This window comes from Branchiostoma floridae, chromosome 4 (assembly GCF_000003815.2).
Source record: "Branchiostoma floridae strain S238N-H82 chromosome 4, Bfl_VNyyK, whole genome shotgun sequence".
NCBI classification, from domain to species: domain Eukaryota; kingdom Metazoa; phylum Chordata; class Leptocardii; order Amphioxiformes; family Branchiostomatidae; genus Branchiostoma; species Branchiostoma floridae.
Genome location: NC_049982.1, coordinates 9,004,731 through 9,029,447, shown reverse-complemented (window position 1 = coordinate 9,029,447; position 24,717 = coordinate 9,004,731). Strand labels below are relative to the sequence as shown.

The window sequence follows — 24,717 nt, the reverse complement described above, 5'->3', positions numbered from 1 at the left end:
AAGTCATTAACAATGGAGTGAATGGGAGCCGGTTTGGAATTTGGGGATTCCGTGCAATTGACCGAAGTGTGCGGTTATCCGACGTGCAATTAACTGGCTTCTACTGTATTAACAATGCTACATACACAGTACAGACGACTGGCCTGTGATTCCTCACCTGCACTAGACTTATAAGAAATATTTACACTGCTCTGTTATCAGTGCGTCGTCTGGCCGTTGCCTCTTCCCTTATGACCTCAATGAAAAGCGGCCTGCAGGGCGATTTGAGCTTTCATGAATAAACAAGGGTTCAAACAAGCAAATAAAACCTAGTCTCTAACAGGCTCCGTGGATCGCTGGATAATTAGTAGAAACTGACCAAATGTTGCCCAAGTAGCGACAAGAATGAACCCCTGAGGCGTAGCCCAAAAAAAAGCAACCAAAACTGCTGACACGGTAACCCGAACGGTAGGTAGCCCTCCTTCACCGGCCTCTTTGGGGGCTGGGACCGGACGCTGACCGACGGTGCTGCTGGTCAGTCCCAGTGACCGTGACTTTATCTGGCTTCCCGCTGAGCTGTGCACGGTTTTAATAGACATGTAAGCCGCCAACTCAGGTGGGTCGGAGCTGGAATTTGATAGATTGGAAGGGGGGAAGGGAACAGGATTGGTGGGGCAGGGGGAAGGGGAAGGGGATGGGAGAGCTGTAGACAGCAGACTGGAGGGGACCGATGGGGAATCGACGGTGATACCAATTATTTGGACCAATGTTGGTAGATTGTCTCTCTTCGGCTGACTCGGGGACAAACATGTCCCGCTCCCAGAGTTGGCACCCTCGCCTAAAGTTTTCTAGTTCGTTGTCTGACATGTGAGGGAAGAGCTGGCCTGCATGTTACATGACCCTTGGCCTAGATACAGCGGCATCCAGGCCGGCTGCTCCAGGCCGCGATTTTTTCTACAATAACCATAACCCGGGACATAACATACTAGAGTCCAATGTTGGAGAGTTTACTGGAGGTAAGTATACCGTAAAGTACACATTTTGTAACATACAGACTCTAGCAATTGCATGTATATTTACATGTAAATGAGTGCAGACTGCACCCCGAGTCTTCTAGTTGTTTACTTCACTGTGACAGGTCAGCCACGCTCAGGCAACATGATATATGATACTTAAAATTGCGTCAGTCGTCCTTGGCTTATAGCTTTGGTTGGCGCTGCTACAAAACAACTGTTGGGAGCGGGTCAAAGCTCACAAGACTTGACTCCAGGCCTCCAGGCTATGGTAATCATGTCTATCTCGAGTTGGCACCCTCGCCTGAAGTTTTCCAACTTGCGTTGTCTGACATGTTAGCCGTCCGCTCCTAGCTCCTGTAGTGTATAAACTGACGGGTGTTCGGAATTACCGGTCCGGTCCGGACCGCGGAATTACCGGTCCGGTCTGTTTGGGGGGCGGAAAAACCGGTCCGATCTGTTCTGCGTGTATCAACGCCCCCTGGCAGGAAATAGCAGAATTGCAATTGGTATGCTGTGTTCCCGTATATCACAACATGAAGCGCATTGATTGGATGCATGGGGTCCGCATGCTAATGTCACTGTTTACGTCAGATCGATTGGCGACGGTTAACATAAACATTGCACTGGTGGAGAGTTTGCCATGCCCGATACGCTGAACGGAACCTACTGCCAACAACACTCAAAGCAGTAAAACCGACACTTTTGAACACTAACGTTACCGTAGATTACGCTTAGCGTAATCGTGCACACGCCATAAATCCGATCGTAATTACGGCCGTATTTACGGAACGGTATCACGAGAAGAGCGGTCGGTAATATTCAGAATATTCATGTATGCTTTGAATACCGTGTACACGGAATATTCATGAAACACCATTAATTATCAATCAAACAGCCTGATTTACGGCAGAAATTTAACAGCGTTTGGCCGGAAGGGCGGGGTTCTACCACGTGCGCAACGTAACTAGACTGTGTTTTTTTTTTTTAAAAGTAAAATCGCTAGCCGATGTTTTGCTATTTTCCTAACACGAAAGGGCAATCCTCATCACCATGTTTTCTTGGAAATATTTCTTCAAACAAAAATATGTGTATTTAAACAATACTGAGATAAATGCAACCGTTGCAACGTCAATATAAATCGCCTGTACATGTTCGCAGAAAATCTAACGTTACCGGACAACACAAGTCACCGGCAACTTTGATATTGCCGCTGGGCGTGATCCAGATCGGGAACATGCACTGGTCAGCGCGCGATCGGAAAGCCACCTTCGAATTTTGATAGGAATATCTGTGCACGGTAAATACCTATCTGGAATGGTGCAACCATGTATTTTAGAACTACTACGTACTACGCTTTCTATTAGATATGACCAAAGATCTTATGTACACTATAGAGTTTATAGGCACTTTTCTCAATGGTATGACACGAGCTGTCGACATGTACACGCCGTAAATACTACGACGTCACGGCCTTGTATACGGGTTTTGTGTGGGGTTCAGAAAGTGAGGAATGTTGTCAAACTTTGTGGTTTTGAGCGGAAATATGGGACCTACATTATTGAAATAGAAACCAATAGATATTTTGTGCGGGTGAATATGTTTAGTAGATGTTCAGATACCGGTAGAATTGTAGCAAAAATGGGTCTGACCCGGGCCCTCCCGCCGCGCCGCCCAATTTGATTGACACATGCGGGCGGGTGCGGCTTCTTTGAGTTTGACCAAGGAGGTTAATCGCATTGCTTTGACGGCATACTTTCAAAGAACGGCCATGCACATATTAATACAACTATCAGCACGGAGCTTGTTTTTCCACAGTGTTTGATTTTGTTTCTTGGTTTACTTTATTTCATAGCGATATTTAGTACCGATTAATATATTTTGGAATTTTGGAATAACATGTACCGTAAACCCACATCGTAAAGTTCAACAGGCGTGCACAAATTGTTAGACATATTCAGTTGCGATTTATACTGGTATGTGGTGCCACCGCGACAAAGGCATGGAGTTTCTTCTTACATTTAGCGAGGTACCTACCGTATTTCCACATTTGGAATAGATGATGGTCGATCTGGTAGCTGCACAATGATGATGGAAAGCTCTCGTACGAACTTACCTTCCAGGTTTTAAACGTTTTAAGATGTCCTGTAGTGTACATGTAGTGTACATGTGTATTCTCCAAATTAAAGGAGATTTAAAAGTTTCTCACCGATAATTTTGGAAAGTTCGCAACTGCAGTGTAGTTGTAGATTATAAAATCAATAAACAATGTTTAAAATGGGGATAGATCGCCACGACTGTTAACAGCGATATTTATTACAATCGGAAGATTATATGCTGTTTTTTGTTGTTGTTTTGGGGCTCATTCATACAACCCCCTCTCGACATTTCTTGTAGTATGAATCGGAAATACAAAATTTTTGAAATATTTGGACGATGAACTTCTGTAATGCTATTTTTTTTATATCAAGATTTTGAAATCAAGAGGTCATGATAGTTATTGCCTCATGTCGGTGTCAGTTGTTAAACCAGGACATCAGAATCTAGGATCGCTGCAAGGTTAACTGTATTCCAGGCCATTCCTCTGGCCGGCTGACTCCCCTAGCGTACCATTGACTCTATTTGTCCATTTTCTACAATTAAACTACCGATCTGCGGAGCCTGGTAGAGGCTAGGTCTTGTTGGCGGAGCTGCACCCCCGACGATCAGCAGTGTGCAAGGGATGGAACCCCGAATCCCTTTATTCTGACTTAGAAATGTAGCTACCTAATAGTAGTATGTCTTAAATTAATACATAGAAGTAAGTGTAATGTTAGTTACGACTTCACAAGTTTGAACAGGTACGGTTAGTTAGTTACGTACGCCAACTCAACATTGAACAGACAAATACGATCAAAAAATACATTAAAAACACATGAATGCCCTGTATTGATTTCGTCGGTCGACTATCCGACGATCAGGAGCGGCCGTCAGCGATGTTCCGTCCCAAGAGCTCCGTCAGTAACAGGTAGGTCTTGTTGGGCCCCTCGGCACCCTCGACGACCAGCATCATCATTTCAAGCAAAGTCGTCGAATGAAAACATAGTTTTGTATCGTCTCGTAAAGTAGTTGTGATATCAATAACTAATTAAACAAGGACCATCATCTTAACTAGAAATACATGGGCATATGGTTACACTATACAATGTAAATTGTATAGCGTATTATACAATGTATATTAAATTTCAAAGAAGAAAAAAATATCCGAAAAGTCCGCCTCTAGAAAAGTAGCTATGATATCAATCAATTCCTAACAAAGGAGCATCAGCTTATCTATAGAAATATAAGTTATGACCGGGCATAATATGGTTTTACAATTTCACCTTGTATATGATAAATAACCAACTCAGGCAAATCTTATATTTCCACTTGCAAAGAAAAAAGGTTATACTCAGTGAGACATTTGTAATGGGTATATTAGTCTCCGATTTCTAACGTAATGTAGGAAGTTCTACACGATCCTGAAAAGCTATCCCTCGGCAGTTTGTGGAGTTCTGTCGGCCTGATCAAAGGGTACCGATATGCTAAGTAGGTTAGGGATATCATTACAGAGGAAACCGCACGACTGCCAATCACAATCACAACCATAGTAACAGCCAGGCTGTGGCATTGTCGGTCTGCGGATGGGATTTGAATTAAAATACAAGTGCTATTTACTTTTGGAAATGAATCAAGCCAAGAGCTCCAAAGAACCAAGGACGTTACATCAACAAAGAACGAACCACTGTATTTACGATTCTCTATAGTATTATTATCATTTTTATATTCTACGCACTCGATGTGTAACGAAATCAGCACGAGTCTGCGACAGTCACAGACTCGCGGCGCTCCGTGTAAGACGCCAGGCACCCCCGGACTGTCACTCTTGTTTCAACATTTTCCCACGCGTTCAGCTGGCCGACACGAGACTGCCGAAACATTGAAAGCCCACCTTTGGTCAATTCCTGTCAAATCTATTTCCAACATACAAATTACGATGTCTATTTAGCGCTGTGGCTTGGTTAAGTTCGACTATATTAGGGTCACCCATGACTGTTTCGGCTCTAAAAACTACACGGGCGTCTTTCCCGTCGGCGTCCGAGTTTTCGCAGGTGATTACAAGGGATTGTTGTCATCAAAACAAAATATTCGTCTTTAGCGACAAGTGCAAGACAACAATCAATATCAATCTCGGTAAAATCTGTCATTTATACAGAGAATATGATATGTCAAGAAACATCGCACACATATCCATGCACGCTGCGTATTTCGGGATCAACGACGTATCCACGCACGCTGCGTATTTCGGGGTCAACGACCTAATGTGCGCCGCTTTGAATGCAGAAAACTTCTGATGGATATTATTAATACACAATCCAATCATTCCAACCTACAGTTCTCTCATTATGAAACAAGTGTTAGGGATTACATTTTCGCACCAAAAAAGAGAAGAATTTTGTACGGATGAGAACGCACTCCGCTAGCAACATGAAAGACCGCACCGACCGGAGCCGGTCTTACGTTGATGCGTTGATTTACTACTGTCACTGGAAGGATACCGGCATTCTTACTATTCATACTGTTGTAAAATCGAGGCGCTAATCAGTTCTTACGGCGAGGACACGCGGCTCATCATCACCTCATTAGCGTTAATGCGCTCCATGTTGTGATATACGGGAACACACCATACAAATTGCAATTCTGCTATTTCCTGCCTGGGGGCGTAGCTATACGCATAACAGATCGGACCGGTTTTTCCGCCCCCCAAACAGACCGGACCGGTAATTCCGCGGTCCGGACCGGACCGGTAATTCCGAACACCCTAAACTGACCCTAATGCCATGGCCTATATAACCTTACAGCGGCCTCGATTTTTTTTCCACAAGTGATAAACCAGGGTCCAATGTTGGAGAGTTAACTGGTGGTAAATATACAACAAAATGCATATTTTGTAACATACAGGCTTTAGTATGCTTATTTACATGTAAATGAGTGCAGCTTGCAACCGAGTCTGTTCTATTGTTGTTTACTTTACTGTGACCTGATCACGTGCAGGCGACATGATAAATGAGAATCGGGTCAGTGACGTCCGTCAGGTCAGACGGATTCAGCCTTGGCGATAACTCGAATACTGAGATTAGAACGCATGTGCTGCGACAGGAATTCTTGGAAATATGTCAAAGGTAAAGCCGGTCCTTGTCTCCAAAATTGTCAAATTTGCATAACAATGTCCAGACGGGGTTTGTTTACTTTTTGTGGGCCTTTACAAATTGACATATTACCTGGAGTTCCTGCCGTCGCACATGCGTTCTGATTTCTGTGAAAGGGCTTATACATAAGTTATACTAGTTATAGCCTTGCCCCAGGGCAGACCTGGTATCTTCATTAGACCAGAACATGCCATACAGCCATTGGCAGCCACGCAATCACATCTAGACCAGTCACAGTACATGATTCACATGATCTAGATGGAATCAACACAGGATAATGTACTTAAAAGTCTGTGTAACACAAACTCTGCTGTCCCAGCTGTCCCCGCAGATCTTACTAGTACGTGGGCTGTATAGAAGTGTGATTAAATCAGGCTAGATATAGATGGGTAACGTTAATCATAGAATATTTGAGGGGATGCATTACAATCTTTGAAATGACAGCCTTTAAGGTGTTGTAATTATTGTTATGTATGTGACAATGCAACACCTTTTCATAATCTGATATCTGATATGCATGCCAGGATACTGTATATTTGATAGTGAATGGCCCGTATCAGGATACTGTAATCCGATAATGCATGGCCCTGAAATAGTACTAGTATATATACGGATATTTGATTGTGTACAAAATAAAATATAGTTTTGATATAGTTATGGTGGTTTCCTTTGGGCTAAAGTAAAAAAGATATCCATCTTCTGTACTGCCTAGCCTCTTTGCAGATCATTAACGGCTAGACATTTGAAACATATGTTCTGGCAATAAGTCAAGATGTCATGACAATTGTGTTGTCCATGTTCCAGGGTACACCACCCTCTGACAACTACCATACCTGTGGGGCTTGACTGAGGAACAATGGGACGCTACGATGGGAAAACCTGCCGTCTTATGACGCTGATCGTCCTCACCGGACTCTTCTTCGTGGTGGAGATAATTGTTGGTTATGTGACTAACTCCATGGCACTAGTTGCAGACTCCTTCCATTGTCTGTCAGACATGGTGTCCCTGATAGTAGGCCTGTCTGCCATGAGGGTGAGTTGTACCTGAAAAGTGTTAAGGTGTGAAACACTGGGTGCAGATCCACTGTCCAGCACCCAAAATTCAGGAGGTGTGCACCAAATCTTGACTAGGTGATGGCCATCAGTGTACTTTACAACATGTCCATGAAATGTTCATGTACTTTAAAGACTAATTGTATGCCAATATACAGCATATTCTTGATACATGTATTTGAAAAATCTTTGTTGCATCAATCATTGATTGATTGATTAATGGTTACTTGTTTAGAATGTTGAAGGTCTGTTAGAATTTTAGTTCTTCCATTTCATGTTGTGTACTCAAATGATTCTGTGCACATACAAACCTAGATTTTTTAATTACATGCGCTAGTGCACCTATAAAAAAGTTTTTAGCCCTAAGTATGTATGTTGTCCAAATACATTTCCAGGTTTTGCTGGAATGATTCTTAGAAACACACAATTTTACGGCAGTTTATTCTGTACTTTGTTCACCTTTTCTTTGTTTACATTGTAGACCACAGTTAGGTATTTTCACAACATTGGACGAAAAAAATTTTGTTGTTCTGCCGGAGGCCAAAAGGCAGAGTGATGACCCATAATTATTAGTTTGCATGATTGAGCAATGAGATTGCACACTATTTTTAAGGTGCTGTCTGATGCAGCAAATTCTTTGTCGATTGATTACACTTTATGGTTATAAATCTTTTACTGACATTATCTGTGCTGGACATTAGAAAGTAGGGTTCATTACTTTTGTAGCAGGTGGAATTCATGAAAAGGGCATAGACAGTGAAAAATATCAGACAGTTCCTGCAATCAGTAATTAGCCTGGTATCCAAATCTTAGGAGTTAGGTGCCAAGTCTGTTTGAGAACACAGAGACTCATAGCTACATTAGATTCGGAAACCAGGCCAATCAGTAATTCCTACATAACATGAAAATCATCCAAAAGGCATGGTATCAAAAATGACTATGACATATCTGAAACCCGTAAAAAGTTTCATCAGATTTGTGAATCAATGTCCAACACAGTTTTCTCAGGTATGCAATCAATGTTACAACATTCCAACGGACTGTCAGACTGTTGTCTTCATCAGGTAAGGGTGAAGTACATGTATTGTCCTATTGTGTTACATCACAGCACACAACAGGACAAGTTTACTTCACCATAATTAAGACAGCAGACAGTCGGTCGAAATGTTGCTAGAGAGGTAAAATAAGGTTGTGTGCCTTTATAATATGTGGGACATTTATGAATTTCAAAGTTTTGTTGGACATTTCTGAAAGTTGGACGTTGATACTGCAGTTCTCCAAGAAGAGAGTGGTACACATCAACACGTTCGGCTGGGTGCGAGCGGAGGTGCTGGGAGGGTTGGTGAACTGTATCTTCCTACTGGCCATGTGTTTCTCCATCCTGGTGGAGTCCTTCAAGCGGCTCATCATGCCTGAACTTGTGGAGAGTCCACTTCTAATGGTCATCATCGGGGGAGTTTCACTGGCTTTCTACCTCTTTGGGATGGGTCTCCTCAGGGGTGAGTTGGGCATGCTTTATCAATTCGTCACGATAGAAGTTGTTTGCTTCCTGCCTTAATGGAGTAGAAACTCTGATAGACCCCTTTCGTAACTCTGGTTCCATTACAAAAGCTGGTCTTGCGAGAGCACAATCTTTCGGTAATGTGCGTGACTTAGGTAAATATGAGAGTAGCTCAATGATTGTGATTATAGGTCTACCTTCTAACTCTGCCTAACCCTCATTTTTACCCAATCCTGTAATCTCCAAGCAGATCCTTAACGGTAGCCTATAATATCAAAAACTGCCAGAGGAGTGAAACCGGCATATTACAAATCATGCACATTGCCAGGCAGTGCCCTCAGTGCGCCGGAGCTTGGGTCTATTCCAGAGTTTTACTTTTAGGTTATCAATTGCCATAATCATCATCATGCTAAGGTATCCAGACCAAGGCCATGTTGGACCTTAAGTTTAGGAAAAAGTTTTATCTTCGTTGCTAGAGGTATATAACTTTCGCCAAATTTTATTAATTGCCTATTTCAGACACTAAGTTAAAGATACATCATTATGATGGAAAGTTTGGAAACCTGAATGCTTGGATTTTGTTATATTCTAATGGCAGGCCTCATGGTGGGCCAACATGGTCACCACCACACAGCAGACAGCTCAACAGAACAGGACACAGCTGCCCCCTCCTCCTCCTCCAGAGAGCCGGTATATGACACAGACTCTGGATATGATGTGGACCGATCTGACATCAGGTAAAAAAAATGTGTCTTCCCAATCAGCAGGAGTGGATGTGAGATATTCATGCATTTAGAATGTAAAACAAAGTTGAAGGCACCAAATGTTATTTTCCTTGACAACTCATAAGAGGTTTAGTATAGACTTAATGACTTATAGAGTTAATGACCCGCCATGAGGTGTATACAGTGCCATAATTCATAGCCGGTTCCTATAGTACTGAGTGAAGCAACCAAGTCTGTATACTCCGAAGGAAAGCGGGTCATTAACGTTATTATCATATAACGCTAGTTCACCTTTATCCGTTGAGTTACCTATATCCGTTGTTTTTAAAAACAGGGTATTTGGGGATATCACGTCGACGGACGTTAGTTTCCAATTGCAATATTTTCAGGATATTGCAGTTTAAAACTATCACCTGTCGACTTGATGTGCCTACGTACCCTGCATTTAAAAGCAACGGATATAGGTTACCCAACGAATAAAGGTGAATTAGTGTTAGACATTGTCATATATCTAGCTGTAACGACTCAGCCCTGAAGAGCGCATTACATTACAGAATAATATTAGCCCATTGATGAGATTCAGTTTTTGTTTGTTGTGGCCCTTTTTTCTTGCTGGACGGGGTGGATTCTTGCTCTCCCTACCTTCTTACCTGTGTGGCCGGGCGATAAAATCTTACCACCACTCCCTGCACCTGCCATAACATCACTGTTTGTGCTCTATTCCACGTTTTGTTCTCTGAACTGCATGCCATTTTGTGGCTCTCGTTCCCAGCGTTGTAAGGATTCCTCTAATCACTAATGGTTGACAATACCCTGAGAACGAGACCTATAGCCTGAATACAGGTAGTATATGGGGTGTTAATGACCTGGGTTATGGGGGAAATGGAGCCTTCTGATTGGTCGACGTTGTCTGGCTATATGATAATTATCCTGTAAATTGCATCCACAGAAGAGACAGTGGGGTCCAGCTGACCAGACGAGAGTCCCACTCCAGTATTGACTCAGACATGGACAGCTCTGTCTGCAGACCACAGGACACTGGTGAATCTTGTTTCTTTGTCTTTAGAAGTTACCACAGTGTCTAAATACAATAGAGAGGAAAACAAAACAGGTGATATAATTCACCTTTACAGGTTGTCTTCCCAACTTGTACTAGACACATGTAACTTTAATGAAATCTTAACCATTAAATGAGAAAAAATACCTTTTACCTGCAACATTTAAGCTATTACTGCAATCAATGATGGTTGGATTGATTCATCATCAGATTAGTAAATCGCAGTTTTCTCAGGTACGCAATCTTATTTTTTAGGTGCCTCAGATTTAACAGCTGCCCTGTGTGTTTACATTTTGCAGCTATAATAGATGCCGTACAGATGAACCTGCGGGGCGTGTTCCTGCATGTGCTGGGCGACGCCCTGTCCTCCCTCATCCTCCTCATCAATGCACTCATCATCATATATTTAGAGGGAGACTGGATCAAGTACTGTGACCCTGTCCTCAGGTAGATAAAAACATCTTTAATTTACTTTTTAGTTTCTAAAATAATTCAATCAGGCTGGTAGAATACATATTATAGGAGAATTCTTTTATACAACCAATTAGTACTCACTTGCTAACAGTAAATATAGTGGCGAGAAGGAAAACTCCAGTCAGAAGCTCTGAGGAACGTGTCAGAGAGACATCAAAACTTTAACAAAGTGGGTACTAATTAGATGTGTAAAAGAATTCTCCTATATCCTATCTTTTACTTTTGGGCAGTACTTTCCACTCACGTATGATAATTTCATGAAGACTGATCTGAAATAAAACTAGAACGTGAAGCAGAATGAAGTGTAAAATGTATGAGAATGATTTCATAGCTTATCTGTAATTATAGACTTATACTTTGAAGTATTCCTAATTTTCCCCCCATTTTTGCAGCATCCTAATGGTGGTCATCATCATTACTACAACTGCGCCTCTGTGTAAGTTATTTTGATATCCATATACTTGTCACGTCTTATTCATAGGATAATGAAAGCTTCGTTGTGTCATGACCAATTAATTCATATCTGCTTACTTGTGCCTCTTTTCACATCCAGTACAAATGTAAGTTTGCCTTATTTAGCTCATACATCAGATCTTGTCAGGTGTATATAAAATTAGCCTCTGGTGGATGCAAGTATAAAGAGAGAGATTGTTTTCGAAAGATATACTGTAAATGCTAAGAGTAAGAGTTACATGTGCCTGGATCTGAATGCAGTTCAGTACCAGTACCTGTAACCACTCATATCTGATTAATGATATTGCCATTGTAGGTGTTGTACACATATACCAGTATGTCATATTACCGTACACAATTAGTTTAAAATGATACTTTGACCGATACATATGTTCCATCACAGAAGGAACAGTGTGCCATTCTTTTATTTGCAATTAGATATAACTAGAGAAAATATGATGTAATATCGTATTGGTAAACCATAGAAATATTGTCATACATTTTGCATTTTACAGTAAAACAGTCAGCATCCATCCTCCTGCAGTCGGTGCCACCCAGTGTCAGAATGAAGAAACTCAGGACCAGGCTGCAGCAGGTGAGACTGGTTAGTGGTTGTTGTGCAGCACAGCAGCGCCACCTAGTGGGCAAGAAGGTTATTACAAGCCATCATGCCATTTCAGAAATTCAGTGCATCTTAGGATTTTTTCGTTGATTTATTCAACTGTATAGCAAAAATACAGCCATGGCTATCCAACTTGTTGGAATCTATTGTTGAAGGGGCATTCCACTGAAGAAGCGGGTATTTTTCAGGAAACAATGCAGCCTTTTGAACTTATGGCTAAGTCACCTCAGTCTTTCCAGCAATAATCCTTTTCTATATCCATGCATTCCCATACAGACCCGCTTCTAATCAACTACTTTGTATTATGATTTTGTTTTTTGGGCTTTTCCTTCACGTTCAAATGCAGGAAAGGGATGGTGAGATAACACTGCGAACAGCACTACAATCCCAACTACAATACATTTTGTACTCCGTCAGGAGGTGACTCTTCTTCCAAGAGTAACTAGAAGTATAATATAAAAGCATTTACAAAGCACACATAAAGGTTTACTAAATGATGTGCAAAAGTTAGGGGTAACGAGTCGTTCGGTGTAATATAACCAGCTACTGCCGCGCCGCGTGCCTGCGAAGCTGGTGTGTTACGCCGAACAGCAGTTATACTAGTCTGTGTAACGCAAACTCCGCTATCCGGAGCTTGTAGACTCCTCCCCGCGGATCGGCGCGGCAATGTACGACGGGCCTGAGAAGCGCGATTAAATCAGGCTACAGTTATACCGGCTATATATATACAGATACAGATACAGATTACTAGATGCTACAGCAGTCAAGTCTTTGACATGTAGTATACTCTCAATATCTCACAGAAGTGTGTTTTTCCTTATCCAGATCCCAGGTATTGTGAACATCCATGAGCTCCACGTGTGGCCGCTGACGGGAGAGAAGATTGTTGCGACGCTCCATGTGGTGTTCCTGTCTCCGCTAAACTACCAGGTCTACCTGCAGCTCTGTCGCGAGATCAAGAGCCTGCTTCGTAACGAGGGAATTCACTCCACAACCATTCAGCCCGAGTTTTCACAGGTGGGTGCAGAAGGTGTATTTTGTGTCCTCAATGTCTACATGATGTAACTGTGCAGTTGTTAGCTTGAAAAGAAACAAACAAAATAAAAGGGCAATCAATTTTTCAAACTGGCAACTACTGATTTTTTTTTTCACTGTTTTGATTCTAATAGTGTATGTTTATCTAGATTACTAATATTGATAAATGTATTGATAAAAAGTGTGTGTTTATCTAGATATTATATTGCCTATTTTGATACATGTAAATAGATTGATAAATAATGTGTAGTTATTTAGATATAAGATTTTGATCAGGATGAATATATGTGTGAATTAGATTCATATCTTTTGTTTTAGGGTGACTATAGGAGCAGTTGCCATTGTCTATTGAACTGCCAGAGAACCTGTAGGGCAAACCAGTGCTGCACAGCGGACACAGACAAACAGTTAGGCGCGCCGGACAAGGCGTCCCTCAGGAGAGTCCTATTCCCCTGTCTGGGTGGCCAGCACCTTGAGGAGAATGCACTCATCCAGGCAGGGGAGGCTGGGAGGAGACCACCTGTGCATGAGGTATTAGCACAGTTGAGGGAGAAGTTTGGAGAAAGAGTCAGCTATGATGCAAGCAGTGGAGAGATTTTTCTCCTAGAAACAAGAGAGTCCTGTCTGTAGAGTTGTACTAATGTAGATGGTACATTGGGTTTCTTACGAAAAGAAGAAAACAAATCATTATCATAATGATTTTATAGTGAATTTCCATATTTGATTTTGTCCATACCACTTTGGTACTAAAGCCAGTGACTGAAAAATGTAGGAAAAGTGTACCAATGAAATTGATTTTAAAAAGCTTCAATTTAAGTGCAATATTTGGAACTAAAATTTTATTTCATTGACTAATAACATGGTATTAGTATGCCAAGGTATGGTGTTAGGTCCAAAGTGTAACTGAATAGGTTGTGGGTTTTGTAAACCCAAAGGTTAACCTGTGGTACATTTTGAAAGTCAGTAACATATTTTTTTCTTCAATGAGTCCAAATTTGAAAGTGTTGAACTAATCCATTTCTAATGTTATGTCATGTTTGTGTAATTATGTTGCTTAATTTGTACAATAAACTTTCAATCAGAGCCATTCGGTATCAACAGTCAGTGGTACTGCAACTATGGTTCCTAAATATTTACTGTGATACTTTTTTTTCATTTGATAAGGCCACACCAATTTTATTTGTTGCTTCTCGGATGCGTCTATTTTTTTTTTTTTTTCATTTTCAAATTCAATTCAATTGAGTCCAGAGAAAAATAACACAGCTTTTGCTATTACAAACCTGTAAATATTACAATTGAGAGCCATATACAGATAATTTCAGTCTAAAAACTAGAGTTCAACGAACCCATCTCTTCGCCAAATAATTATGCCTTTAAGGTCTTATTCATGTATTACTAAATTAAAAAGTAAATAGCAAATGCATGAACTGTGTTCCTGACAAACACACAAACATTACCAAAACCAGACTGTGACCTGACAGATGACCTGGTAGCATCCCTGGTCAATCAGAATTTCATGCTTGTCAATTTAGACTTTGTCCCCAGTGTAAGGGCGTCCTCCAGCAATCCATCTGTATAACAGCTGTGTCCATAGATATAGGTCAAAATGAGATATATAGAGCACAGTTTATTTCTGTTAATAAGTTTTGCTGCAGTACCTTAGGAAGCCGCTAGGGGGCCCACTATCATAATTTATCTTCGTTTTCCTGATCCCTACCCACCTACCAAATATCATCAGGATTTTTTCAAGGCTTCTCGAGTTACTAGTATGCATTCCACAAACAAACGGACGCACACACTCGGCCCGCTACCGTCCTAACGGAAAATGCTACGTCAACTATTTTCGAACACAACCTTCCTTTCCGCAGCCGCTACTTAAATACTAAATATCATGAAAATCCATACACAGCTTCTTGAGTTATATGCTGTTGGCATGGATTTATGAACTTTCCTCATTAATTATGCAAATTAGCTACTGATTTGCATAATTAGTATTACATTGTATAAGTCATCACTCATTCTATGTACATACCGAAAATCCTGATGATCTGTTTACACGTTCTCAAGTTATCCTCGTCCAAAGTTTGAACGGAAATCGGTGCCTGCAGTTCCCAAAAAGCCGCTAGGGGGTCCAAACTCACAGCACTTACTCTCTGTTCCAAGGGCTATCTACCACTCAAAAATCATGACCACAGCATGTCCAGAACACGAAGTGCCAAAATTAAAAGTTTTGCTGCAGTACCTTAGGCAGCCACTAGGGTGCCCATTATCGAACTTGACCTTTGTTTTCCTAACCCCAATCCACCTAACAAATATAATCAGGATCCATTCAAGGGTTCTCGAGTTATCTTGCATACAGACAAACGCACTTACATACAAATCCCGCTACAGCACCATAGGTAAGAGCCAGGTAAACCATTTTCGCACTTGACCTTCCTCTCCAAAACCGCTACACACCTACCAAGTTTCGTGAAAATCGCCCAGCTAGATTTTGACTTATGCTGCCAAAAACAAACCCCAAAAAACATACCAAGCTCGCTGCAGTACCGTAGGAAAACGCCAGGTAAACCGTTTTCAAACTTGGCATTCCTTTCGACAACTGCTACACACCTACCAAAAATCACAAAGTTCCATCTACACTTTCTCGAGTTATATGCTGTTGACCTACATACAGACCCAAGTCAGCAATCTCATACTCTTCTTGGCGAAGAGAACAACGCCTTTCATTCAGGACATTAGTAGCGAATCAAAGGAACGGATTCATTGTACAAAACATGCCAATAAACTCCTCAGCTGTTGTTTTTTTGTGTTACTTTAGCCGTATATCTTCACCCCAGACCTTTTGAGAAATTCTATTTTTTTCACCTGCTAGTCCAATTTTTTCTGAAGAAAAAAATCGAGAAGCAACAAATAAATCTGGTGTTGCCTAATGTCAGTTTGCTAAGTGCAACCCAAGAGACTGCTCCTGTGTACTGAACTATGCCATGGAGATAACTGTAGGTTAGGCCTAGGAAAAAAATGTTGTGTTTCCTGTTTCAGTCCTGAAAAAATTAGGGTCGGTAGGTAGGGATTATCGTTTTTTTTCTTGTATTTTTTTTTAGGCTGGCCAAAATTCTAGTGATACATGTTTACAATACAGTTGAACAAAGTAAACTGAAATGTATGATGGCACTTGTCTTTCCATGTCAAACTTTAATTTTGTGCATAATAGATACATTTATCCTTCATTAGATGGGACAAGCAGTGTTTTTACTTCAATAGGAAGCAGACTAATAAAAATTCTAACTGGAAGCTATGTGACTCCACTGCCCACCCCCCAAAAAAAGTCTAGGGTCGGCAGGTTTTTCTAGGGTAGGTAGGGAAACAGGAAACACAACATTTTTTTTCCTAGGCCTTACTGTGACAGGAGATTCCGGTGAACACTCTCTTTGAGGGCCCAGTGTACAAAATACTTTTCTGAGCCAGGTTGCACAGGAAAATCAAAACGTGCAACCTGGGGCAAAAACTAGGTTGCACAACTGAATTTCAAGTTGCACCACCTACAATTCACTAATTTCTGAAAAAACGTATAATACATTTTGTACATACATGTTTGTCTGATATGAAACAGAGCTGCCTCGGTCCGTTTATTTCTTCCAAGTAAATTGACAACAAAATCGAGTTCAAAATCTAAGTTGCACCCTGTGTAACCTGAGTTTAGAAGTAAGTTGCACCAAGCAAAAAGTGGTTGCAATGTGCAAGTGTGCAAGTGGGTATTTTGGACGCTGAGGCCTGTGGATTGCTTTTGTCAAGTAAAGAGTTTAATTTTGCAGTCTATGGAAGGAGCCGTGTACAGTACCATGTAAGATTCTTGTATTTGGAGACTAAAGGTAAAGGAGCACGTTTTATATGTCTTACAATTTAGGTCTATTGCCTGGAATGGTTATTGCCACAAACTGCATCAGCGCACAACTTAAGATTTCTACTTGAGCTATGCAAATTTTCTGCAGTTCTTTTAAAGATACAAGCTGTACATAAACGTAATGGCAGAAAATTGTCTATGATGTGGCAATCATTGCTAAAATCATGAAATGATAATTGTGTTGCTGAAAAGTGGTTGAATGTATTTTGAATAAAATGTAACAAAATTGAATAGTCTAACGTGAAAAATAGTTTAGACTATGTTATTCCTGATTTTGGTTGTAGCATTTTAGTGAAGTGTAGGTTAATCTAGAAAATGAAGAATTGTCATTAATTGTTATTCCTGATTTTGGTTGTAGCAAGGACGTCATAGTGAAGTGTAGGTTAATCTAGAAAATGAAGTATTGTCATTAATTTTAATTAGTCACAGACTGGGGTCCATGGCCTACTGATCAAAAGTTAGAACATTAGTAAAGGGAATTTTGGACAAATACATGCTGTGTTATCTCATGAAATTCCCAGGAAAATAAAAATTAATGTTGAAATACTTTTTTTAATCTCTTGAATGACATTCATGTTTTCTGTTTATGGAACTGGTCCTCTCAGTATGTCTGTCAGGACAGTATGCGTATTTTCTTTTCTTTCTCTTCATGCAAAAAATATATATATATATATATTTGTAGCCACAAAAATAGTCTTATCTAACATAAGTGTGATTCCAACACAGGGTCTTTTATATATCTGCATTTTGCATGTTTCTATTAACAGTTGTGTTTTGCTGTATACATATTGTTTTCTCATTCAAATGTATGGGATTTGAGGTTTATGGCTATCCAAGCAAACTTTTGCTTCTAATGAGCTGAAATGTCTGACAAAGTGTAAACCAAAGCAATCAGTTTGTTGAAATGTTGTCACTGCCATTAAAATTGTGTGGAAAATGGGCATGCATATGTCCTGTCGTGTTTGTATGTAATATCCAATAGTTACAACTTTACAGCCCCCCTACCCTCCAAAATGAATGCTATAGCATAGAGTCTATATATGCACAACGAATAGCTCAAAATTGGTTGAGCATTTTGAATAGAATAATACAACACTCCAAGCAAAGTACTTAATACATATGCCAATCTTTATTTCTGCCTTTGGCAGACGATCGAAAGATCGGACCCAGAAACGTATATGTGTAGGCAGCATTACAACCTATTCATCCCGTTGGTAGAAGCAGTAGTGAACTCTATGGTTCTCCGGGTCGCCGTCGTCATAGGGATGGGCCCCGCCTAGCTCGTTATGGTTGAACCAATCATCATCGTCGAACCAGAACCATTCGTTCACAGGACTGCTGACGCCTTCGACCTGACGGAAGCAGAAGTTAGAGACTTTCAATTCTCTGCGCTCTGAGTTTTCTGTACTTTTCAGTTTGTACAACCAAAACACAGAACAAACTTTGACACTGTTTACGCTTACCATCTGACACCCTTGCTGATGACGGAACAGGTAGAATGGAGCCAGGATTGGAAGGCGTATCGGTGTTCTGTATAAGAAAAGCATTCGAATGTTATGGTCCATACATTTGTGCAACATTCTTAAAACTACGAGTTGGGAGATTACACATCCGCTAATACCATCAATGTTTGGCCATATCTATGTCAACGAAATGTTTCGTTTTGGTTATCACGTCCTGAATCAATGACACTTACAATGTCATAAGAAATTGAAAAAGCATATTGATGACGTCACCTGTAGGAGCTGTCCCCCCCCTAAAATTAGTGGATCTCCGTGTTGGCGTAATAAACCCCATCAGGCAGTGCGCCCGAAATCTCGTTATCATTGAACACGTCTAGGTCGTCCCACGTGATGTGGCCTTCGAGGAACCCTGAGGTGTCAGGGAAGAAGAAGAAAGAAGTAAATCTTGAAATTGATAAGTGTGAATATGTGACTGCGCCTAGACTGCGGGGCATTACATGCTTAACTTATGATTTGTAGACCCACTGGTCAAACATGACATGCTTAGCCAGTGTGAACTGATTTCTGTGACTATGAAAACACAGGTCAAATACAAAGCTGATAAGGGGAAATATAACATGAATACGTTGACAAAACGCATGCATACCGTCAGGACACGCTCCCCTCTTGAAAATACAGTAGTTCCCCGCCGGCCACTGCCCACTTCCGCCTTCGCTGGAAGTCTTAGGAGAAGAAAGACATCTCTGGATAAAGACTTGTCATCTAAATTTGGGAATTTATTTTAAGTTGCATATTATGACACCAGCTAACCCTTAATTGAATAAGGACTGTAAAGGAAGCATTAGGTAAAGAGGAACAAGAAAGCAAGCAAATAATTTACTGAGCCAGTGAGTACCAGTCTGCTTCTCAAACAAATGGCCAATACGGCATTCAACATGACAGCATGAAGTTAAACCATACCTTCATACAGAACTCCTGTCGCATGTTGCCACTGTGGAAGGTGTCTGTCGGGAAATGAAGGCCGTCTGACCACTCGTTGTACCCGCTGGTATCCTGGAAACGAGACCCGGTTTCCCAGGTGACGTTCGTTGCCACGGGACACCCGGTGTTGGTCATGGGTAGTCCGTAAGTACCGGCCGGCCATTCTAACGGAAGGAACGAAAATAAAAATGTTTAATATATTTGCCTTACTAATTTAGATAAAACCAACAAAGAACGTTTTTCTGTTCTTTTTTGTTCAATACACATATCTAAAGTGATCTCGACGATCGCTACCCAGTATACTAGGAGAAGCTCCACGAATGTCTACTCTTGTAATCAGATCATTAGCAGAGACTTAGCTTCTTAGTAGCAATGTTCTATCTTAACGCGTAACTTGTCTCCCTGCTCACCCCTAAGGTACATCTCAAGAAAGCAGGCCTGCTCGCTGAGCTTCCCCCGCGCCCGTGCCATCACGGCTGATGTCTCGTCCTGCCTTCCCTTCACGTTCAGCGCCGTGGACCAGGCGGAGTACCCGGCCACCTGGAGGGAGTAGGTGTACTCATAGAACCACAGCAGCTGGAGTTGGGGAAAAATCAAGAAACGGGTAAGCCTGTCAGTATCAATAGAGTGTGCATGTCATCGTCAAATCAGTTTGCAAAGTTAGATCTAGACACGGCTGTGCGCTATCAATACATTTTGTTTTTATTGCGTGTAACAAATTTATTCAGTTACTCTTATCAAGATTTGTAAGAATAAGTCACAAAGCCCTTTATTAACAGCCAAGGTGTTGCAACAGCCGCCGTTTCGTTGACTGTCACATTCTGGTTCTACTTTGCCTTGAATCTAGGTTTCACTGCTTCAGTGTGAAGAACGAGGTTCCAAACGTGGCCAATTGCAAGTCTATAACTCCCTTCATCTCATCACTGTGTAAGAATGCTCTTTTAGTTGTACTTTCACTTTCACTTTATTTGTTTAACTAGGATTTGTTTAACTAAGATTACCTTGTTCCAGTAGGCCACGCTGTCCCTGGGAGTGGTTGACACCAACGTGGCGTCGTACGTCAGCAGGAGGGACTTGGTGCCGAACAGGCCCGAGGAGCCGACCACCATGTCATGGAACCTGTTCAGTACCTGTGAGCAGAAAAAATAACTTTGATGATGAACTTTTTTCAATGTTAAATGCGGGATATGACAGCAGCATAGCTGGTATGGATGTGAACAAGGTTCACACAAAAAGCTGACGAAGTGAAGATTCTAGGTGGTCTTATCTATCAATCAAAGGATGCATGAGCAACAGCAATGTTGTGAAAGCAAAACAAAGTTGCCCGTGTGGCCAACAGTGTCTATCTAAACTTGTCCCTAGCTGCCCCGGCCTCTCCTTGGACTACAGATAAATGTTTCAGTGAGTGGTATTACTTGGTCGGGTGACTGTAGAAGCTTATTATCACAGTCGTCAAGGAAACTCCGAAGACCAAGAAAGGCTGGTGATCAGATGAAAACTTACCGAGAACAGACCGTCCTGTCCCGTTGATAGGACCGTGTCCGCCCACTGATGCGCGGCGGCGCTCGGCTGCATCTGTCCCGCCGGGTCCACATAAAGGACATTGGTGAGGTAGTCCAGCGTGTCCCGCAGTCTCTGCTCGGCATGAGCGTACAGGGTAGCGCCCACCGCCCAGTCCTGACCTATTGGAGTAGACACACTAATCGTTAAACGCATTGTACTGAAAATCCCCGACATCAAGTACGTACGTCAGGACGTACTGAATCAGGACGTAAATGCTGGTTATACATCGTTGCCATTGATGTGTGAAGTATCTTCCATCTGGAAGGTTCAATGGATGAGGATATATCAATAGGAAAGAAAACGTTAAGATGGATGTAAGAGACCAGATATGAAGACCAATAAAGCACCATCAAGACAACAAATGATAAGGAAAAATATGAAGACATTAGACGACAAGATGGTCCATTGCAATTGGTTCAAGAAACAAGGCCCATCAGCATTGCCGTCAAGCCACTCACCGGTCTGGAGCGAGTCCAGTTGTCCGTGCAGATCGTCCAGCCTGTTGTCCAGCGCCTGCAGATCGGCCAGAATCTGCTGCTGAGGGTCAGGCTCCTCAAAGGCGTTGCCTAGAGACCAGTTGACCAATCCAACGACAGCATGCACGATTAGAGGTACCGGGACAAATTTCGCTTGCCCGGGGATGTTTGCACGTTGTTTTTCCTAAAGTAAGCCAAACCATAGGCATTGTATTTGCAAGCACCATATCCAAGGTGTTTCCCCATTCTTAGAACATGACAATCAGATTTTTAATGGGAACTAGAGAGCTGGAGTAACCTTTTTTACCAGAACTTTCCATTTTGTATATCACTGACTCAATGTTCCACTTGTAGTACAAAGGACTTGGCAGTTTTGTATTATAGGTTGTGGCTAAAGGTGGACTCTTGGGGCACCAGTGCGGCATTGCGGAGTTCGTAGATGACTCAACGAGATAAAGAACGAATTTTCTTCCGTTTTGTGTATTTTGTTGTCTAAGTCATACTTTTACGTATTACACAATATCAAAATTTTTGAAAATCGCAAAAATAACAAAACAGTGCCGCAGTAAACGAATCCCGCAGTGCCACACCGGTGGCCCAAGAGAGTCCTCCATTTAGCCTGTGTAGCTTGGGTGCCGTTCTATCTATAGATCTAGTTTTCCGGGATTCCCATACACACTCGCTCACAAACGCTGGCGAGTATATGGAAGACCCGATAAACTTAATAGGATGGCACCCAGGCTTAAACTAGTCCATAAATGACCAGGAAAATAGTATTACATTATCATAAGCGCAAAAGAACTTACATGCACCTGGTATTTGCGGCAGGCCCAATGCCCGTCTTTGCCCATAACTGCAGAGGTGCCCATCAGACAGCGTACGGTATAACATACACGGTAATCCCCACCACAGACACAGTTCAGCAGCTTCTTATCTTCTGTAGCCCAGCGTTCACCGGCCTGTGTCAGCATTTTAGCACAGCCAATTTACACCATCATTGCTTTAACACCCAACTTCTTCAACATCAAAAATGATGCGAGGCATTGTTACCATAGCTGAATTTAATGTAAGAGTTTAAGGTTATGTCCTTAAATGTTTAATAGATAATAACAATCTCTTAGATCAGTCCGGAATTTAGATACATGCATATCGTTCGGTAAGTACATAGAGTCGGGTATCATTTTATCGATTAGTAATCAATAATGCAAGCTGTGGTTTAAGCTGATCTTTGTGTATGTATACGTGGTATATTGAATTTGAAGGACGACCAAGGTCAGCGGGCTTTCAAGTTTCACTTACGGCGCTAAGCACCATTATTGCTGGCTTTGCGGGATGAATTAGATATGACGTGTTAGCCCGTCGTCTCTATATTTCATGTATATTCATGTCGCGTCCGCTCTGTTATTGTGTTAAATCAGTTGGTAGTGAACTTTTATAGCTGTGTGGATTGCCCATTGTGTGACCAGAATGTAAAAAGATCCGGGCAGAGGCGGCAAAACATAAGCAGCTAATGTAGGCGCGTACCGTATGCGTTAGGCAGCCCTGTTTAATGTCAATAGGCGACGGGTCATCAGGAATGCTGTACAGCTCGCCTGGGACGACTCTGGGAACAGGGACAGCTGAAAAGTATTGATTTGTTATAAATGTCAACATTATTGTATCTGACTGAGTTTGTCCACACTAGGCTATCTTCACCTTCACGCAATATGTGTTGGAATGATGAAATATCTTAAGTTCATAATCATGCTAGTGACGTATGTCTGCTGGCAGGTATACGTAGATATTTCATTGTCAATTGAAACCAAGCTAATACGACAAAGAGCTGGACTGCAGAAAAAGATTAGGACAGGCCGATGACAAGCAAAATCGCATATGTTACATTGATCAGTTTCTGTATATTTCATGTATATTCATGTCGCGTCCGCTCTGGGCACTCAAACAAGATTAGTAATATATGTATTCTATACAAGTTCTAAACACCCAAGACTAAAATGAAAACAGTCACCTTCGTAATGAGCACGGAATCCGGTGCCAGTACCGATCCCCGATGACGTCAGGACTACCACCATCTTATTACTGTAAGAAGTGACTGGTTGAGGAATCTCGAGTCCTTTGAATATTCCTAGTGATTGTAGAGCATTGATCAGTCAGAACCAAAGCAAACAAACAAACAAACAAACAGACAGCTAATCATGTGACCAACGTTTTCTTACTTCTACATATAGGCATCAAAAGTCACCACTCTGAATGCATGGTATCATAGTGGTATAGCCTATTCATCTAACTTCAAGTAATCCACTCATGCTGCATGTCACCATTTACTGTTCTGGTAAACTGGGCAGTCCATTATGCCAAAAGTTGGCGACGTCGACGTTGCTAGGCCATGAGATGCAATGAAATAATAATTCAGTGTCTCAATTTTATGATGAAAGAGGAATTTTACTGTCTTTACCCCGTATATCACGTATCAATAAGGCACTTAATGTCTTTTAATGTTTCTTGAAGTAACTTACCTAGTTGATTTCCAACATTGCAGTGTTCGTACACGATGACGTCACCGTCCCCATCATGAAGGTGGAAAATGTCGAACGTGAGTCGTACAGAGGATCCCCGGGGTACCTCTATGGACCACTGACAGGGTCCCGGGCCGGGGGTGGCGACGATGGTACCGGACGCGGTACCGGAATGATCACCGCCACAGACTGGATGGCACATGTTAATGATGTTGTTTTTATCGCATTGAAAGCAGTTATCAAGTATGGTACAATTTTAGCATTATTTCAGTTATATTTACAAACACTAACACTTTAATTGAAAAAATATAATTCCTGATTATACTCTGCAACGTCACAAGTTTTGTACGTCAGTCTTCTAAAACCCTGTATCAGAAGTTTAACTTACCATTGTCAGATGTAACACCTGTGCACAGAATGGCTATACCCAAAATAAAAGTTGCAGGGACCGCCATTTCACCTTTAACTCCACACCTGTTACATGTATTGTATGTCAAAGTAATGAAGGGATGATATGATGATATCGGCAACTAATTGTTGTGGGTCAGTATGGGGTTTAGTCATATGCTGAGTTCGTGCATTTCGGCATCGTGAAAAACACTAAATGTGACAGCGAAGCAAATTTCCTCATTGCCAGAAAGGGCCATACGAAAAACACTTGGCTTTCATTTGGCTTTTAG

General features: G+C 41.5%; 2 protein-coding genes and 1 long non-coding RNA gene across 6 annotated transcripts; 1 reads left to right on the top strand and 2 right to left on the bottom strand.

Moving 5' to 3' along the window:
• The first annotated feature begins 468 nt into the window (after positions 1 to 468).
• Positions 469 to 13,862, top strand: LOC118413464 (zinc transporter 1-like). Of its 4 annotated transcripts, none has more exons than XM_035816860.1 (10): positions 469 to 595; positions 7,025 to 7,253; positions 8,547 to 8,772; positions 9,373 to 9,511; positions 10,449 to 10,540; positions 10,856 to 11,003; positions 11,423 to 11,466; positions 11,999 to 12,078; positions 12,931 to 13,122; positions 13,459 to 13,862. In XM_035816860.1, the coding sequence occupies exons 2-10, from the start codon at positions 7,077 to 7,079 to the stop codon at positions 13,768 to 13,770; spliced, it is 1,410 nt and encodes a 469-aa protein (XP_035672753.1). In that variant the 5' UTR covers positions 469 to 595; positions 7,025 to 7,076; the 3' UTR covers positions 13,771 to 13,862. The 4 variants fall into 4 exon arrangements, with proteins under 4 accessions (XP_035672753.1, XP_035672756.1, XP_035672755.1 ...); XM_035816863.1 differs by lacking the exon at positions 469 to 595 and adding an exon at positions 748 to 995; XM_035816862.1 differs by lacking the exon at positions 469 to 595 and adding an exon at positions 1,099 to 1,263.
• A 3,465-nt stretch (positions 13,863 to 17,327) lies between these two features.
• LOC118413537 lies at positions 17,328 to 18,792 on the bottom strand. The gene is made up of 3 exons (XR_004830875.1): positions 18,778 to 18,792; positions 18,505 to 18,571; positions 17,328 to 18,393 (listed from the first exon to the last, which is right to left on the bottom strand). It is a non-coding gene; the product is annotated as an uncharacterized LOC118413537 (long non-coding RNA).
• Positions 18,793 to 18,803: 11 nt separating this feature from the next.
• On the bottom strand, positions 18,804 to 24,692 carry LOC118413543. The gene is made up of 12 exons (XM_035817069.1): positions 24,426 to 24,692; positions 24,038 to 24,226; positions 23,530 to 23,646; positions 23,049 to 23,143; positions 22,331 to 22,483; positions 21,507 to 21,708; positions 20,989 to 21,167; positions 20,487 to 20,615; positions 19,896 to 20,061; positions 19,465 to 19,649; positions 19,130 to 19,226; positions 18,804 to 18,913 (listed from the first exon to the last, which is right to left on the bottom strand). Exons 1-12 carry the CDS (start codon positions 24,490 to 24,492, stop codon positions 18,804 to 18,806), a joined length of 1,689 nt encoding a protein of 562 aa, XP_035672962.1. The 5' UTR covers positions 24,493 to 24,692.
• Between the last annotated feature and the right edge of the window lie 25 nt (positions 24,693 to 24,717).